This window comes from Carcharodon carcharias, chromosome 20 (genome assembly GCF_017639515.1).
Source record: "Carcharodon carcharias isolate sCarCar2 chromosome 20, sCarCar2.pri, whole genome shotgun sequence".
Classification (NCBI taxonomy): domain Eukaryota; kingdom Metazoa; phylum Chordata; class Chondrichthyes; order Lamniformes; family Lamnidae; genus Carcharodon; species Carcharodon carcharias.
In genome coordinates this window covers 111,553,974-111,573,787 of record NC_054486.1, presented here as the reverse complement: position 1 = coordinate 111,573,787, position 19,814 = coordinate 111,553,974, and the positions used below count along the sequence as shown (strand labels likewise).

Here is a 19,814-nt window from a genome sequence, read left to right as displayed (position 1 = left end):
CCTAAAGGGTGAAATAGAACCTGTAACCATTGAGGCAGCTAAGAGAGACCAATAGAATTTAAAACAGGCTGAAAAATGACCCAGAAAATGAGTTGGCAAATATATCCTTCCCAGAATTAAACAGGGACCAGAGAAGTCCCAGAGCAGGAGAAGAGACATGGAGGGAAATGCCCCACTTAGTTGAAGTGCCTGAGGGAAAACAAATTGTTAAAACAGGAAAGGTAAAGGTTGAAGATTTGCCTGAAGTATGGCTTAAATAAGCCTTTCCAGATTTAAATACGGACACAGGGAGTTCCCAAACAGGCAAGCAGATAGTGAGTGAGACACCTCACCCAGTTGAAGAGCCACAAGGGAGTACAGCAGGAGCTGAACATTCACTTGGGGGAAGAAGTGTTCCTGAGAACATGGAACAAGTTAGGGGAACACCCACTCCCAAGCCAAGGGAATGAGCTAATGAGCCAATGATTGGTTTAGCAGATAGCTTCATGGCAGAATTAAATTGGGACCAGGGAAGTTCCCGGATAGATAAGGACAGACTGAGGGTGATGCCTCATTTAGCTGAAGAGCAACAGGGAGTACAACAGGAGCTGAACATCCACCTGAGGGCAGTAATGTTCCAGAGGACATGGAACAGCTTACAGAAAACCCATTCCGAAAGCAAAAGAGGACGAGAGGAACAGTGGGAATGAATTGCAGGGAGACATAGGTGAAGCCCACATTAAACCCCTTCCTATCTATCCGACTCACCAACAGAGAGATTCTTAGTGAGATTGGGCTCATTGATAGAGATTAGTCAGTGTGATTAATCAATAGCTCCATTCCTATTGTGCAATAGAATTATCTGGTTGGTAGAAGGTGAATAGATGGACCTCAGTCTTTCTTTGTTTATCAATTCCTATGTACCTGTTGGGAAACCATCTCCTCCAGAACTATATTTTCTTTTAAAATTTGGAAGTTCATTGCTTTGGGCACTTGGGAACTGACTTGGATTTTTTTAGAAAAAAGATCATAAGTTCACCTTTGGAATATGAGCCTTTTCTAATAAATCACCTGACCAGCATGGCACTTGAGCTATTTGCTTATTTGAACTCTAATTACTTTAATGGCTGGGGAAAAAGAACTGCTTTAAAAGCAAAGGCCCTGGTGATTTACTGGAAATTATCTGATGAAGACAAACTTTATTTTTTGAAATTGTTTCTTTGAACTCAGTTGGGAATAAACTGAGAAGGGGGAAAACTGCCCAGCTTGCATTCTCCTTGCCTTTCCTGAAGCACAGTGTGATTATCAGTATCCAGCTAGGAATCCTCATCTCATGTGAAACTTGTCTGTGTTTGGAAACCTGAGAGGGTGAGATGAGAGGATGTTCCCAAGGATTGATCTGGCTCTATTCTCCTCCACACTGAAGCTTCATGGGTGAGAGCTCCTAGACATCTACCGGGACTAGTGTTCCATCTTTATACGAGGGAGCACCAGATTGACAGCGTCAAAACCCTGTGAATATTATCCTTTTCATAATGTTTTTCTTTGTCCACCAATTTCTGCAGAGACCCTATTGGTTTGTCCTTTTTGTGTGTGTGTGTGTGTGTGTGTGTGTGTGTGTGTGTGTGTGTGTGTGTGTGTGTGTGTGTGTGTGTGTGTGTGTGTGTGTGTGTGTGTGTGTGTGTGTGTGTGTGTGTGTGTAAGGTGAGGAATTTTAAAAGGGATCAATAGTTACACTTCCAGGCTAACCAGTTCCTGCAACTTGTTTTAAAAGGAGTTTTCTTCTGTAAAAATCAGTCATTCAGAGTTTATTGAATGAAGTCTGGTTAAAGCGTCTTTTATTCTGGGTCTAACAGTAGCAAAGGTAAATAATTGGCCATTTTAGTGAGTGAGTTAAACATTTACACTAATGGTGCGACCTGTTGGGTAGTGGGGCTAGATAAACTGTGCACTCCTCCCATCCCGGTCCTAACAACTCTTAGTGGATTTGCACAGGAAAATAAATAATTAGGGTTTGAGCTGATGGGTGGCTCTGTACCATTGTGCAGGAAGCAGTATTAAAAATACATTACTTACTACTCAAAGTGTGATCTCTCACACTGGTAATCACACTTTAAGGACTGTTTCTGGGCTGTGTGGTCAGTGGCTGTCGCAGACATCACTGGGCAGATCTAGCCTTCAGTATCACAATAATCTGGCTCTGCCCTGAGAAAGAGGCCTGGAATGTGGGGATCCTTATTTCCAATCTTTACCTTTATTTTTGAGGAGATGCAGTTGGACATTTAGCGAATGAAGTAGCTTGAGAACCAATTGAAATTACTTGTAAGCATCTCAGGTGAAGTGTTTAGTGAAATGACTCTTGGGGACGGGTCTGCGAGTGTTAAATATGTGAATCTGGTGACCAGCTTCTTCCAGTATCACCGGGGTAAACTGTCTCTATCTCTGCATAACCTTACAGTGAGGAGACCCTGTTTGTGTCTAAATATGTGTGTGTATGTGTGTGTGTGTGTATGTGCGTGTGTATTCTTGTAGCGCAGTTGAAATAAACCTGATGAATTTGCATATCTTGCGTAAGCGCAATACCTAGTTCCAGCAATTCAAACCCCTCATTGAATTCATTGATTCATAACATTTAACCATCTGTGTGAAGCCATGACAGTGTTGGATCAGGGGCAGGGGGTTGGATTAGATCAGGTGGAGGTGGTATTGTCGCTGGACCAGCAATCAGAGACCCAGGGTAACGCTCTGGGGGCCTGGGTTCAAATCCCACCACAACAGATGGTGAAATTTGAATTCAATAAAACTCTGGAATTAAAAATCTGAAACCATTGTCGATTGTTGTAAAAACCCATTTGGGTCACTAATGTCCTTTAGGGAAGGAAATCTCTGTCCTGGTCTGGCCTACATGTGACTCCAGACCCACAGCAATGTGGTTGACTCTTAAATGCCCCCTAAACAAGGGCAAATAGGGATGGGCAATAAATGCTGGTCTAGCCAGAGATCCTCACATCCCATGAGTGAATATATAAAAAAAATAAGGACAATGATTGGGGGTTGATTTCAGTAGAATAATGATGAGGACCAGGTTGGAAGAGGGATTAAAATGCCAGTCTCTCCAACTAACCTTCCACAGTTGTCACCTGGGGAACATCATTGATGGGATGAGAGAGAATGAGTGAGAGAGCATGTGTGAACGTGTATGTGCATCTCATGCTCAGACAGGCTCAATTAATTGTTGTTCCTGCAATGAGCTCATTGTGGTGTAAGAATCAATTCTATTTTCATAACTCTGCACATCTTACATTACAGCCGAACATGAACAGGTTCAGAATCGGACTTTCACAAACTGGGTTAATGCACAGTTAGCAAAGGTAAGAAAGAAAGAATCAAATCCTGTGTCTGACACATTTCTGAAGCACCTTTCACAACCTCAGGACATTCCAAAGCAATTTAAAGCCAAAAATCGTTTTTGAAGTGTAATCCCCATTTAAATGTAGGCATGGCAGCCGATTTGCACACAGCTATATCCTAAGGGTGTGCAGGAGCAGAGGGACCTGGGTGTATATATGCATAAATCATTGAAGGTGCCAGGATAGATTGAGAGTGTTTAATAAAGCATATGGAATCCTGGGCTTTATTAATAGCGGCATAAAGTACCAGAGCAAGGGGATTATGTTGAACTTGTATAGCACACTAGTCTGGCCTCTGCTGGGGTATTGTGTCCAGTTCTGGGTGCCTGTTATAACACAGCAGTTGGTAAAAGCTGAGTTATTTAAAATCCCAGAGGGAAACTTTAAACAACTGTCATAACCTATATTTTCAAGTGGTATGTTTTGAGTTGCAGCTCCAAGTTCATGCATAAGCCCACCATTTCTCGAGAGTTTTTATATCAAATTACATGAGACAGTTATTAATTTCCAAGAAGGTATTAAACACATACACATGGTTAAAAATTACCACTATAATAACTGTTTAACAAATTCCCAACTAATCTCCACAAAGGCAACAGCAACCCATAGACTTAACCAAACACCAGGCAAAGCATTTTTACCTTACAGATTCAAAATGAGGCTCCTTTCACTTTGGTTCCTTCGCAGACAGTTGTAGGTTTACAGCTGCTTTGATGTTGCATACCTCTGCTTTGCATACACAAACTCCTCTCAGGTGATACCCAGCACATCTCTTTGAATGTAAATTTTCATTGTATTACCAGGCCCTTTGAACTCCACCTCTTCTAACAATAAAACCCCTTTCATAGCACCAATTTTATTAGTAATATAAACATATTGCTTGGTGTCTCCTAGCTAGGTGCAAGATTTCAACCCCACTCTTCAATGCTCTATTCAACAAAATAAAAATGTATCTCTACCTCTTTGATAACATCTCAAAACCACTATATATTAAAGCACCCAGACTAGCTGGCTTTAATCCAATTAAAACACACACAGGCACACCCACAGACTAAACCCCTGTTTAAAAAAAAAATCCAATAACATATACATTAGTAGCTTCATGACAGTGCTGCACTTTAGGAAAGATGCGAAGGCGTTTGAGAGAGTGCAGAAGAGGTTCACAAGAATGGTTCCTGGGATGAGGAACTTCAGTTATGAAGACAGATTGGAGAAGTTGGGGCTGTTTTCCTAGGAGAAGAAAAGGCTGAAATGAGATTTGATAGAGGGTTTCAAATTCATGAGGGATCTGGACAGAGTAGATAAGGAGAAACTGTTCCCATTCATGAAAGAATCAAGAACAGGAGGGGACAGATATAAAGTAGGAAGCAAAAGTGACACGAGGAAAAGATTTTTCACACAGTCAGGTTTGGAATGTGCTACTTGAGAGTGTGGTGAAGTCAGGTTCAATTGAATCACTCAAAAGGGAATTAGACTGTTACCTGTAAAGGAAGAATGTGCAGGGCCATGGGTAGAAGGTGGAGGGAGTGGCATGAGATGAGTTGTTCACTCGGAGAGCCAGTGCAGACACAATGGACTGAATAGCCGCCTCCTACGCTGTAACGATTCTGTGATTCTGTGTGATCCCACAAACAGCAAAGTGACAACAACCAGATCATTTATGTCAGTGATATTGGTTGCCTGATAAGCATTGGCCCAGAACAGCAGGGACAGTTGCTCTTCTTCTGAATAGTGCCATGGGGCCTTTAGCATTCGCCTGAGAGGTTTAATATCTCACCTGAAAGACGTCACCTCTTAGTGTGCAGTCCACCACGAATATTGCACTAAAAATATCATATCAGATAATGTGATCCTGCAGCTATATGACTCAAAGACAAGAGTGCTATACACTGAGCCACAACTGTCATGGAGAAGGGTGCAGTTTAACTGTAGTATGTGAATCGGAGTAACGTTCTGCTTTTGTATTCTGACAGCACAAGTCTCCGTCAGTTATCCAAGACTTATTCCAGGATCTTCGGGATGGACACATACTCTTGGATTTACTGGAGGTTCTCTCAGGCCAACAGATGGTGAGAAAGGGACTGAGTGATACACTAACCCCATGGATTTAATCAGCTTGTGTGATGACCAGGATCACAACACAGACATCGAGAAAAGGCCATTCAGCTCTTCAGCCCCGCCCGCTTGAACCTAGGGCTGCCAATTCAAGTCATACTCCTCGAGATTTAATTCAATAATCTCTCCCAATGAATCAGTTTCTTTCCCCTGGAACTGGTTCTAGTCAGCGGTCACATGAACAGTTATAACTATCAGAAAGACTGAACAGGCTGGGGCTCTTTTCTCTAGACAAGAGAAGGTGGTCTGACAGAGACCTTTAAAATTATGAAGGGATTTGATATTCATGGGGGAGACCAGAACTAGGGGCCATCAATACAAGATAGTCACTAATAAATCCAACAGGGAACTTAGGGGGAACTCTTTACCCAGAGAGTGTAAGAATGTGAAACTCACTGTCAAAGGGATTAAGAAGAGGTTATAGTTGGGCCTGTGTTGATGCTGTAAATTCCAAACAACAGTGTGTCCAAAGAAAATGAGAACACAATCACTTATATTTATATAGCATCTTTAATGTAATAAAACATCCCAAGGTGCTTCACAGAAGTTTTATAAAACAAAATATGACTCCGAGCCACAGATTCAGGTCAGGCGACCAAAATCTTGGTCAAAGAGTAGCTTTAAGGCGTGTCTTAAAGGAGGAATGTGAGTTGGAGGTGGAGAGGTTTAGGGAGGGAATTCCAGAGCTTAGACCCCGGACAGCTGAAGGCACGGCTTCCAGTAGCAGAGCGATTAAAATCGGAGATGCTGGAAAGGCCAGGATTAGAGATCTCAGAGGGTTGAAGAAAATTGCAGAGATAGGGAGGAGTGAGGTCTTAGAGGGATTTGAAACCAGGAATGGGTATTTTAAAATCAAGACATTGCTTAACCAAGAGCCAATGTAGATTAGCAAACATGGAGGTTGATAGTTGAATGGGACTTGATGTCAGTTAAGTCACGAGCAGCAGAATCTGGATGACCTCAAGTTTACAGAGGTCAGAATGTGGGAGGCCAGCCAGGAGAGTGTTGGAACAGTCGAGTCTGGGTGTAATGAAGGTGTGAATGAGGGTTTCAGCGGCTGATGAGCTGAGACAGGAGAAAGCTGGGTGATGTTACGGAGGTGGAAATAGGTGGTCTCACTGATGGTGGATATGAGGGCGCAAGCTCATCTTGGGATGAAATATGACACCTGCACTGGCTAATCTCAGACTGTTATCAAGGAGAGGGATGGAGCCAGTGGCTAGGGAATGGAGTTTGGAGCAGGAACTGAAAACAATGGCTTCAGTCTTCCCAATATTTAATTGGAGCAAATTTCTCCTCATCCAGTATTGGATGTCGGATAAGCAGTCTGATGATTTAGCAACATGGAGGAGTTGAGAGAGGGTGTAGTAAGGTAGAGCTGGGTGTTGTCAGCGTACATGTGAAAACTAACACGGTGCTTTCGGATAATGTCACCAAGGGTCAGCGTGTAGATGAGAAATAGGAGGGAGCAAGGATAGATCCTTGGGGAACACCAGAGGTAACGGTGTGGGAGTGGGAAGAGAATCCTCGAAAGTGATACTCTGACTATAATTAGATAGATAAGAATGGAAGCAGGTGAGAACAGTCCCAGCCAGACAGATGACAGTGGAGAGGAGTTGGAGGAAGATGGTGTGGTCACCTAAGTCAAACACTGCAGACAGGTTGATAAGATGAGGGGGGTAGTTTGCTTTTGTCACAGTTACAAAGGATGTCGTTTGTGACCTTGCTAAGTGTACTGTGGTAGGGCAGAAACCTGATTGGAAAGATCCAAATATGGAGTTTCGGATAAGATGGGAATGGATTTGGGACGTGCTCTGGAAGTGGAGAATCTGACAGGAAACCTGGGATTTTTGAGGTCAACGAATGAGAAAAGCGATGGAGATGTTTGGAAGCTGTGATGTGAGAGAGGTAACAAGTCTCTCATTTGTGTCCCTGTAGGAGCGTGAGAGAGGACGTTCCAATCCTGTTCACTGGAGGAGCAACATCGAAACAGCCCTGAAATTTTTAAGGAAGAAATCGGTTAGCTATTTCATTTTCCTTTTGGCTGACGCACCAGGGTGTTTGCTTTTTGCCAGAGCTACAGTTGAATTATTCAGTAACTGCTGCTTGCTTTAATATTTCAGATAAAGTTGGTGAACATTAATGTCCCGGACATTGTGGAGGGGAAGCCAACCATCATCCTGGGGCTGATCTGGTCCATTATATTACATTTCCACGTATGTATTTTACCTGATCCTCGTGGATTAAGGGTACTTCCTCTATGGGCACCACCTGTAAATGCTGCAGCTGACTGACATATTCCTGAACGTTTGGCCACGTGACCAGGATTGCCAGCTCTGATTGGGCATTTTTCTCGGTTTAATCACATGACATTCCACCTCCAAAAGCATCACAGCCACCCTCATAGCCAATGGGAATGATTCATTCCTGCCATGACCCGCATGTGTCTCAGTGTCAGCTCCTGCGAATTTACAAGACACACCATGAGGTGCAAACTCGGGGTAAAGTGGTGACTGTTTTCATGTGTATTTACCAGTGGAGGTTGCACATTATACTCCGGGGACAGCTAAATTTCATAGAATCAAAGATTGGCTACAGAAGGAGGCCATTCAGCCTGTTTTGCCTGTGTTGGCTCTTAGCAAGAGCAGCTCAGCCAGTTGTGCTCACACGCCCTTTTCTCATGGCCCTGCAAGGTTTTTCTCTTCAGATAATTATCCAATTCCCTTTTGAAAGACCTCGATTGAATCTGTCTCCGCTACACTCTCAGGCAGAGCCTTCCAAATTCTAACCACTCGCTGCATCAAAAAGGTTTTCCTCCTGTTGCCTCTGGTGTTTTTAGTAATTACCTTTAATCGGTGTCCTCTGGTTACTGATCCCTCCGCCAACGGGACCCGTTTCTCTGTATCGACTCTGTCCAGAGCCCTCCTGATTTTGTTATCTCTCTGAAACAGATTGAGAAACTCACCAGAGGACTTCAGTCTGTCTCCAGACAGACCCACGTGGAGCCTCCGCCCGGTTTTAAATCCTCACCGACAGCACCACCTTCAAGGAAACGAAAAGCAGCGAGGCGGGCAAGATTGAAAATGTCAGCAAAAAAGACCTTACTTCAGTGGGTTCAGGAAAAGGCAAAGTAAGGAGCTCAGCTTTAAGTGTCATTGTGCAGCTCCCACAAGGAATTAGAATCAAACAGATCAGAAGGAGGCCATTTTCCGATTATGCCTGTGCTGAGTCCTTTGAAAGAGTTATCCAATTAGTCCCCCTGCTCTTTCTGGCTGGTCCTGTAAATTTTCACTGTCTATGGTGAGAGAATGACTAATATCCTGTGTTATGACCAGGTGAGGACAGGTGTAAGGACTCCCCCCTTTTTTTCCCACTCCTCGATTGATTGTAACAGGGTGTTTTGAGAGTGTATGTACTTAACTGTTAAGTGCTGATTGCAAATAACTCAGTCCAACAGGCTTTCTTGAGTTTAAACACATAAAGGGTTAGTTTTCATTGTGCAAAAAAACCCGCCCAGGTAAAGTTATAAAACTATTAGTAAAAATAAGTGAACACGTGTCCCGATCATTGCAACACACACACGCAGACACACACAAACACACACATACAGCCACACACACGCAGGCACACACACACACACACGCAGACACACACATACAGACACACACACGCAGGCACACACACACACACGCAGACACACACAAACACACACATACAGACACACACACGCAGGCACACAAACACACACGCAGACACACACAAACACACAGACAGACAGACACACACAGAGACACACATAGAGAAACACACACACATTCAAACACACACAAACAGACAGACAGACACACAAACAGACACACACTCAGGCACACAAACACAGGCACACACACATACACAGACATATACAGACACACACATATACACAGACATACACAGACACACATACATGCCACACACACACATACAGACACACACACACATACACAGACATACACACACAAACAAATATACACACATGCGCACACACACAAAAGACACACACACACAGACATACACACGCATACACACACACACAGACATATAAATGCACACGTGCATACACACAATCAGACACACACACAGACATAAACACGCACACACGCACACACGCACACACACACAGACACACACACACATACACGTGTGCACACACAGACATTATTCAGTAGGAGGAGATGATAGCACAGTGGTAATGTCACTGGACTAACTAATCCAGCAAACCTAGACTAATGCTTTGGGGATACTGGGTTCAAATCCCAAAACAGTAGTTGGTGGAATTTGAACTCAATTAATAAATCTGGGACATAAAGCTACTCTTAGTAATGGTGACCATGACAACTATCATTGATTTGTTGCTTAAAAACCTACCTGGTTCACTAACATCCTTTAGGGAAGGAAACCTGCTGTCCTTACCCGGTCTGGTCTCCAGACCCACGGTAATGTGGTTGTTAACTGCCCTCTGAAATGGCCCAGCAAGACACTCAGTTCAAGGGCAATTAGGGATGGGCAACAAATGCTGGCCTTGCCAGCGACACCCACAGCCCATGAAAGGATGAAAAAAGAACACACAGATACAAGCAGGCAAAATTATAAGTAGAGGAAGTTCGTTTTTGGCAAAATTAAGATTCAGCCCTGTCAGTTTGTTTAATTTGTTTATTAATGGCCTTAACAGGCCTCTGACAGTTTGGCGAGCGTGCAGCCGATTCTGGTGCAAGCCCACCAAACGATAGATCAGAATGACGCACGCCCAACATCACCGTGGCACCATTTTACATGTTGGCATGCGGGGATGGGCCCCTCATGTGAACAGAAAACTCTGCCCAGAGTTAACGTTTCAAGTCCATTTGGCTCTCCTTCAGTTCAGTCTACTGCATTCGTTGCTCCCAATGTGGTTTCCTCTACATTGGAGAGACCAAACGCAGACTGGGTGACCGCTTTGTGGAACACCTTCGGTCTGTCCGCAAGCATTACCCAAACCTCCCTGTCGCTTGCCATTTCAACACTCCACCCTGCTCTCATGCCCACATGTCTGTCCTTGGCTTGCTTCAATGTTCCAGTGAAGCCCAACGCAAACTGGAGGAACAGCACCTCATCTTCCGACTAGGCACTTTACAGCCTTCCGGACTGAATATTGAGTTCAACAACTTCAGATCATGAACTCTTTCCCCATCTTTATGCCTTTTTTAATCCAATTTTAAAATTTTTTATTCATTTATGTTTTTTTATCCCCCTCCCCCCCCACCCCACACACACAAACACACACACACACACACACACACACACACAGGGCCATCTGTCACTTGTTTTTATGTTTTGCTTTTACAAAGTGCTGACCCTTGTTCTGCTATTAACACGTTCTTCTATCTTACCTTTATGCCACTATCAGTACCTTCTTTGGTCTTTAACACTCCCTTTGTTCTGTATCCATGACATCTTTGTCAATCTCTCCTTCGCTCCCACCAATCCCTGACCATCTATTTTGCTCCACCTGCTTCACCCCCCCACCCCCCCGCCTTAAACAGTATAAAATCCATCACAAAAACAGAATTACCTGGAAAAACTCAGCAGGTCTGGCAGCATCGGCGGAGAAGAAAAGAGTTGACGTTTCGAGTCCTCATGACCCTTCGACAGAACTTGAGTTCGAGTCCAAGAAAGAGTTGAGATATAAGCTGGTTTAAGGTGTGTGTGTGTTGGGGTGGGGGGGGGGGTGGTGGTGGAGAGAGAGAGAGAGAGAGAAGTGGAGGGGGGGTGTGGTTGTAGGGACAAACAAGCAGTGATAGAAGCAGATCATCAAAAGATGTCAACAACAATAGTACAATAGAACACATAGGTGTTAAAGTTGGTGATATTATCTAAACGAATGTGCTAATTAAGAATGGATGGTAGGGCACTCAAGGTATAGCTCTAGTGGGGGTGGGAAGAGCATAAAAGATTTTAAGATATTTAAAAATAATGGAAATAGGTGGGAAAAGAAAAATCTATATAATTTATTGGAAAAAAAAAGGAAGGGGGAAACAGAAATGGGGTGGGGATGGGGGAGGGAGCTCAAGACCTGAAGTTTTTGAATTCAATATTCAGTCCGGAAGGCTGTAAAGTGCCTAGTCGGAAGATGTGGTGTTGTTGCAATCTAGAGGAACAGCACCTCATCTTCCAACTAGGCACTTTACAACCTTCCGGACTGAATATTGAATTCAACAACTTTAGGTCTTGAGCTCCCTCCCCCATCCCCACCCCCTTTCTGTTTCCCCCTTCCTTTTCTTTCCAATAAATTATATAGATTTTTCTTTTCCCACCTATTTCCATTATTTTTAAATATCTTAAGATCTTTTATGCTCTTCCCACCCCCACTAGAGCTATACCTTGAGTGCCCTACCATCCATTCTTAATTAGCACATTCGTTTAGATAATATCACCAACTTTAACACCTATGTGTTCTTTTGTTCTATTGTCGTTGACATCTTTTGATGATCTGCTTCTATCACTGCTTGTTTGTCCCTACAACCACACCCCCTCTCCACTTCTCTCTCTCTCTCTCTCCGCCCCCCCCCCCCCCCACCCCCCCCACACACACCTTAAACCACCTTATATTTCAACTCTTTCTTGGACTCGAACTCAAGTTCTGTCGAAGGGTCATGAGGACTCGAAACGTCAACTCTTTTCTTCTCCACCGATGCTGCCAGACCTGCTGAGTTTTTCCAGGTAATTCTGTTTTTGTTTTGGATTTCCAGCATCCGCAGTTTTTTTGTTTTTATAAAATCCAACACGTTTCTGCTTCTCTTTAGCTCTGAAGAAGAGTCATACAGATTTGAAACGTTAACCCGGTTTCTCTCTCCACAGAGGCTGCCAGACCTGCTAAGTTTTTCCAGCATTTTCTGTTTTTATTTCAGATTTTCTCTGTCTGTTGTGCGCAGTCTGATATAAGCAGGCAGAGTTAACTTTAGTGGAAAGCGAGAGGGAGAGAGAGAGAGAGACAAAGGCAGAGGCGTTCAGCCTTATCGCTGCCGTTGGATGTTCTCCAGACTGCTCTTCTTCTCTATGTTACTGTAACCAACAGACAAGCTGTTCACAAGAGGGCTCTGGTCATGTTTCAGCACACAATGGAGGGTGATTCATGTTAATGAAGGAGCTTTGATCTCCCAGTGTCAAAGCCATCAAGATGCCGAAACAGATAGGGGCCCTCAGTGTCCTCCCTGCCTAGTGAGTTTCGTCAGCCCTTTGTTCCTGGCAGTTTCTGTAGCCAGGATGTCTGTTGTCTTATTGTCCTTATGTTTAGTGTAGAGTTCAGACAATGGCAGGTGTGAAGTCCATCTCAGGAACTATAGCTTAGATTATTTCCATGTCACAAACAAAAACAAGAAAATGCTGGAAAAACTCAGCAGGTCTGACAGCATCTGTGGTGAGAAAGACAGAGTTACCATTTCGAGTCTGAATGACTCTTCTCCAGAGCAGAATCCATGTCTCCTCATAGTCATAGTCATAGTCATTGTCATAGAGGTCCACAGCACAGGAAAAGGCCCTTCAGCCCATCGAGTCTATGCCAGTCAAACAAGTACCTAACTATTCTAATCCCATTTTCCAGCACTAGGCCCATAGCCTTGTATACCATGGCATCGCAAGTGCACATCCAAATACTTCTTAAATGTTATGAGGGTTTCTGCCTCTACCATCCTTTCAGGCAGAGAGTTCCAGATTCCCACCACCCTCTCAGTGAAAAAATTCTTCCTCACATCCCCTCTAAACCTCCTGCCCCCTGGTTATTGATCCCTCCACCAAGGGGAAAAGTTTCTTCCTGTCTACACTATCTATGTCCCTCATAATTTTATACACCTCAATCATGTCCCCGCTCAATCTCCTCTGCTCCAGGGAAAATAACCCCAGTCTATCCAATCTCTCCTCATAACAAAAACTCTCCAGCCCAGGCAACATCCTGGTAAATCTCCTCTGCACTGTCTCTAGTGCAATCACATCCTTCCTATAATGTGGATTCCAGAGCTGCATGCAGTACTCTAGCTGTGGCCTAACCAGCGTTTTATACAGTTCCAGCATAACCTCCCTGCTCTTATATTCTATGCCTCGGCTAATAAAGGCAAGTATCCCATATGTCTCCTGGCAAATCCATGTTCATAAGTTTCCAGACGTGGCCAATTTATAGGCCAGGTGGTTTCTGCAGCCATTTTAAAGTCAGTGTCTTTGCTTGGTAAAAGTCCGTTTAATGCAATTCAATATATATCTGACCAGCCGATAAGGTTAAAGGTTAATATTCCACATACAAGCGTTACGTTGCCATGATGCCTGAATCTGTTTCAGGGAACTGGGTATCAATGTCCAAGATTTCAGCAGCAGTTGGAGAAGTGGCCTGGCTTTTGTTGCCATTATCAATGCCCTTCGACCCGGTCTGCTTGACCCACAGGAGTTCAAGTACAAAACTGACAAGGAGAATCTGGAAATGGTCTTCAAGGTGGCGGAGCAGGAACTGAAAATACCCAAACTGTTGGAAGTACAAGGTAAGAGCTGTTGGATGGAGAGGGTGGGGTCCAAGGTGGGTCAGGGCCAATGGGAAGGAGGCAGGGAGCAAAAGAGGGAAAGAAAGGGGAGGGGAATGTAGTGGGTTTTGGGGTGGTTTATATATAGAATAACAGATACCCGGGAGTGAGTTACAGACTGGAATCTAATCGAGGGGTTTGGGGGGTTTTATATATAGAATAACAGATGCCCAGGAGTGAGTTACAGACTGATTTCTAATCGAGGGGTTCGGGGGGTTTATACATAGAATAACAGATACCCGGGAGTGAGTTACAGACTGGAATCTAATCGAGGGTTTCGCGGGGGGTTTATATATAGAATAACAGATACCCGGGAGTGAGTTACAGACTGGAATCTAATTGAGGGGTTCGGGGTGGTTTATATATAGAATAACAGGTACCCGGGAGTGAGTTACAGACTGGAATCTAATCGAGGGGTTCAGGGGTTTATATATAGAATAACAGATACCCGGGAGTGAGTTACAGACTGGAATCTAATCGAGGGTTTCGCGGGGGGTTTATATATAGAATAACAGGTAACCGGGAGTGAGTTACAGACTGGAATCTAATCGAGGGGTTCAGGGGTTTATATATAGAATAACAGATACCCGGGCGTGAGTTACAGACTGGAATCTAATCGAGGGGTTCAGGGGTTTATATATAGAATAACAAATACCCGGGAGTGAGTTACAGACTGGAATCTAATCAAGGGGTTCAGGGGTTTATATATAGAATAACAGATACCCAGGAGTGAGTTACAGACTGGAATCTAATCGAGGGGTTTGGGGGGTTTTATATATAGAATAACAGATGCCCGGGAGTGAGTTACAGACTGGAATCTAATCGAGGGGTTCGGGGGGTTTATATATAGAATAACAGATACCCGGGAGTGAGTTATAGACTGGAATCTAATCGAGGGGTTCGGGTGGTTTATATATAGAATAACAGATACCTGGGAGTGAGTTACAGACTGGAATCTAATCGAGGGTTTTGGGGTGGTTTATATATAGAATAACAGATACCCGGGAGAGAGTTACAGACTAGAATCTAATCGAGGGGTTCGAGCTGATTTATATATAGAATAACAGATACCCGGGAGTGAGTTACAGACTGGAATCTAATCGAGGGGTTTGGGGGTGGTTTATATATAGAATAACAGATACCTGGGAGTGAGTTACAGACTGGAATCTAATCGAGGGGTTCGGACTGGTTTATGTATAGAATAACAGATACCTGGGACTGAGTTACAGACTGGAATCTAATCGAGGGGTTCGGGCTGATTTATATATAGAATAACAGATACCCGGGAGTGATTTACAGACTGGAATCTAATCGAGGGGTTTGGGGGTGGTTTATATATAGAATAACAGATACCCGGGAGTGAGTTACAGACTGGAATCTAATCGAGGGGTTTGGACTGGTTTATGTATAGAATAACAGATACCTGGGACTGAGTTACAGACTGGAATCTAATCGAGGGGTTCGGGGTGGTTTATATATAGAATAACAGATACCCGGGAGTGAGTTATAGACTGGAATCTAATCGAGGGGTTCGGGTGGTTTATATATAGAATAACAGATACCCGGGAGTGAGTTACAGACTGGAATCTAATCGAGGGTTTTGGGGTGGTTTATATATAGAATAACAGATACCCGGGAGTGAGTTACAGACTGGAATCTAATCGAGGGGTTCGGGCTGATTTATATATAGAATAACAGATACCCGGGAGTGATTTACAGACTGGAATCTAATCGAGGGGTTTGGGGGTGGTTTATATATAGAATAACAGATACCTGGGAGTGAGTTACAGACTGGAATCTAATCGAGGGGTTCGGACTGGTTTATGTATAGAATAACAGATACCTGGGACTGAGTTACAGACTGGAATCTAATCGAGGGGTTCGGGTTGGTTTATATATAGAATAACAGATACCCGGGAGTGAGTTACCGACTGGAATCTAATCGAGGGTTTTGGGGTGGTTTATATATAGAATAACAGATACCCGGGAGTGAGTTACAGACTGGAATCTAATCGAGGGGTTCGGGCTGATTTATATATAGAATAACAGATACCCGGGAGTGATTTACAGACTGGAATCTAATCGAGGGGTTTGGGGGTGGTTTATATATAGAATAACAGATACCTGGGAGTGAGTTACAGACTGGAATCTAATCGAGGGGTTTGGACTGGTTTATGTATAGAATAACAGATACCTGGGACTGAGTTACAGACTGGAATCTAATCGAGGGGTTCGGGGTGGTTTATATATAGAATAACAGATACCCGGGAGTGAGTTACAGACTGGAATCTAATCGAGGGGTTTGGGGTGGTTTATATATAGAATAACAGATACCCGGGAGTGAGTTACAGACTGGAATCTAATCGAGGGGCTCGGGGTGGTTTATATATAGAATAACAGATACCCGGGAGTGAGATACAGACTGGAATCTAATCGAGGGGTTCAGGGGGTTTATATATAGAATAACAGATACCCGGGAGTGAGATACAGACTGGAATCTAATCGAGGGGTTCACATTTTATATAATTCAGGGGTTCCGGTGATTTATATAAATGAGTTTTCAATTTTATATAATTGCAGGTTCAGCTGTTTTACATAATTAAGGGGTTTTGGGGTTATATAATCCAGGGGTTCATCAAAATGACTGGGTGTTTATTTTTCCCCAGATGTGGATGTCAGCAATCCCGATGAGAAGTCGATGATAACCTACGTGTCCCAATTCCTGCAGTATTCTGAGGAGCAGCTCACAGCCAAGGATGAAGCAGAGATACGGACACAATCTCACTGTTTGGTAATCAGAGAATCAATCGTCTCCAAGCTGATTAAGAGCTCGTGGTTCTGGTTTGCACATTGTTTTGGTGATAGATTTGAGACACAGGTGTCTCCAAGTTTAAAAGTCTCCAATATTATTGTTGATTTCTTCCTGATTTTCCTTGGAGAGTGGGGGTATGTTTGTGCTTATGGTGATTGAAGGTCTAACCTTTCCTACTGCCTATTAGGGGTCACATGATTGTTCTTGATGAATGATCCCTGAGCGTGGGTAATCCAGGGGGGGTGTGGCTTTCTAGTCATGGACCTGGTTCAAGCATGTAGCTTCTAAAAGAACTCTCTATATTAAAGTCATCTGTTTCAAGTAGAAACCTGTCCGGTATGTCAAGTCATTACAGCGCTATGGGTAAATTATTGGCTAAGTAATCCAGAGCCTGCCCCAGAAATCCATAGGCCTGGCCCCAGAAATCCATAGGCCTGGCCCCAGAAATCCATAGGCCTGGCCCCAGAAATCCATAGGCCTGGCCCCAGAAATCCATAGGCCTGGCCCCAGAAATCCATAGGCCTGGCCCAGTAATGCAGGAAAGATGAGGTGAGTAAATCTGTTAGCCGGCCTTAAATCTGAGCGTCTTCAGAATCCACGGGGATTAGGGGAGTTGTTACAGGCTGTAGGCAAACAAGCAAATAGATAAATCTGATTCGTCGAGAATGTGCAGCACAGGAGGAGGTCTCTTAGCCCATTGTGTCCGGTTAATCCCCATTCTTTCTTAATAGACATGCAATTCCCTTTTGATACTTACTACTAAATCTGTTTTCACTGTCACTTGAAGCAGCAAGTTCTAGATCACAACAACTCGCTGTGTACAGTTTTTTCAATTTTGCCTCTTTCTTTGCCAAATCACCTTAAATCTGTGCCCTCTGGTTGCTGACCCTTCGCCACTTTATCACAGCCCCTCATGATTTTGAACATTTTGATCAAATTTCCTCTTGACCTTCTCTATTCTAAGATCTCGACATTCTTCTGAAAGTGCAGATCCCAGGATTAGCCACCAGAATCTAGCTGGGACCTAATCCTCTTCATTTCTTCAGAGGCCTCTCTAACTTATTTGGGAGTGTGCGCGATGATTCCTTGGGATAAGAGTGAAACAGTGACTGGACCTCTCTGTCCATCTTGCCTAGGTGAGCACAGAGGCGCTGGGTGCCAGGCCAGAGCACTGGGTGTCGGAGGATGACGTCAAGAGGGACTTTGAAGAATCGAGGATACGGATCGACGCCTGCATTGAGGGAGCTATGCTGTTCCTCAAGGACAGAGGGTCGCCAGAGGAAGTCATTACCAAGCACCAGGTAGAAACTCACCCACGAGTCAGCATCACCCATGAGCTGGATTAGAGGTTGTGCATCAGTTTCTGTTCCGACTCTATGCAACTTCAAAAAAGAAAAGTTGGTGCTGAAGATACCAGGGCTAAAGGGGTTGAATTATGAGAACAGGTCTCATTGACTGGGCATGTATTCCCTCGAGTATAGAAGATTAAGAGGTCATCTGATAGAATGTTTGAGGTGTTTAAAGGAGTTGCTGGGGAGGCTCTCATGGGGGAGGTGGGTGGGTGGTAGGAGTCCAGAGCAAGGGGGTAGAACCTTAAAATTAGAGCCATTCAGGGCTGATGTCAGGAAGCACTTGTTCACACAAAGGGGAGTGGAAACTTGGAACTCTCCCCCCGACAAAAGGCTGTGGATGCTGGGAATCAATTGAACATTTCAAAACTTGGATTGATAGATTTTTTTTTTGTTGAGTAAAAATATTTTGTTTTACAGAACTGAGGGGGTAGAATGGGCTCTTCCTGTTTTCATGTAACAGACTTGAGGGGCTGAATGACCTCCCCTGTTCCTGTGTTGCTAACTCAGTTATTGGGGTGGTGGTGGAGCTGTGCCTGTGGTTATACTGGGAACTCCCCCTTCAGCGTCAGGAAACTGCTGGAGTTGGCAGGGTCAGTGGGAAGTCACCTATTCCCCCACTTAAAACCCCAGACGCACCTCCATTGATTGCTTGTGAGTGAGTAAGGGAGGAGTGAGGGGGTGGGAACCAGGTTTCAGGCATACAGGGGGTTGGGGGGGACAAGGGGAGATGAGGGGGTTGCGGGGGGAGTGGGCTGCTTTGTGTCACTTTGAATTTAGGTGACAGTTGACATCAGCAGCGATTCTAGGCTTTCCGAAGATCTGCTTGTCAGTAAATGAAGACTCATTAACGTTCTATGTTCTTCACAGGAAACATTGAAGAATTTTGATTCTGGGACCTTTGAACGTTTTCTGGAGGCAACCGATAAAATCAAAACTGTCTTAACCCCTCAGAAGAAACAGTTTGTTGAGGAAATGAGGGAGCAGGTCAGCCAAAACTGGGAGGTGAGACAATTGGTTCATGGTCTGATTTTGGACTCTGTGTGGAACCATTCCCACCAATTCAGCTCAGGCTTTTACAGCCAATCAGAATGTGCGCATTGAACATGAATCATTGTTCACTGGAAAGAAAAAAACTTGCTGTTTTATAGGGCCTTTCATGTCCTCAGGACATCTAAAACGCTTGACAGTTAATGAAACACTTACTGAAGTGTGGGCACTGTTTAAATGTATGAAATGTGACAGCTAATTTGTGCACAGCAAGATGCCACAACCAGCAATGTGTTAATGGCCAGATAGTCAGTTTTTAGTCGGTTGAGAGTAAATATTGGCTCTTTAAAAATAGCGCTATGGGATCTTTTACATCCACTTTAAAGGGCAAACAGTGCTTTGGTTTGACACGCATCCAAAGACAGCACCCCCAACACTGCTGCATTGGGAGTATCATCCTGGATTAGGAGCTCTAGTCCCTGGAATGGGCCTTGAACCTGCAACCTCCTGACCCAGCAGCAAGAGCACTACCCACTGACCCACAGCTGACACCTCGAGGTTGGAGGATGGTCAACCT

General features: G+C 44.1%; 1 protein-coding gene across 1 annotated transcript in view; it reads left to right on the top strand.

The window, feature by feature from the left end:
* The window catches only part of LOC121292384 (nesprin-2-like), a 277,262-nt gene that overhangs the window by 39,567 nt on the left and 217,881 nt on the right, over nucleotides 1-19,814 (top strand). The window contains exons 3-11 of the mRNA XM_041214234.1: nucleotides 3,289-3,350; nucleotides 5,363-5,458; nucleotides 7,443-7,523; nucleotides 7,628-7,720; nucleotides 8,456-8,634; nucleotides 13,851-14,047; nucleotides 16,753-16,877; nucleotides 18,035-18,199; nucleotides 19,118-19,252. Of these exons, the coding sequence (XP_041070168.1) occupies nucleotides 3,289-3,350; nucleotides 5,363-5,458; nucleotides 7,443-7,523; nucleotides 7,628-7,720; nucleotides 8,456-8,634; nucleotides 13,851-14,047; nucleotides 16,753-16,877; nucleotides 18,035-18,199; nucleotides 19,118-19,252 (1,133 nt within the window). The remainder of the gene's footprint in view (nucleotides 1-3,288; nucleotides 3,351-5,362; nucleotides 5,459-7,442; nucleotides 7,524-7,627; nucleotides 7,721-8,455; nucleotides 8,635-13,850; nucleotides 14,048-16,752; nucleotides 16,878-18,034; nucleotides 18,200-19,117; nucleotides 19,253-19,814) is intronic.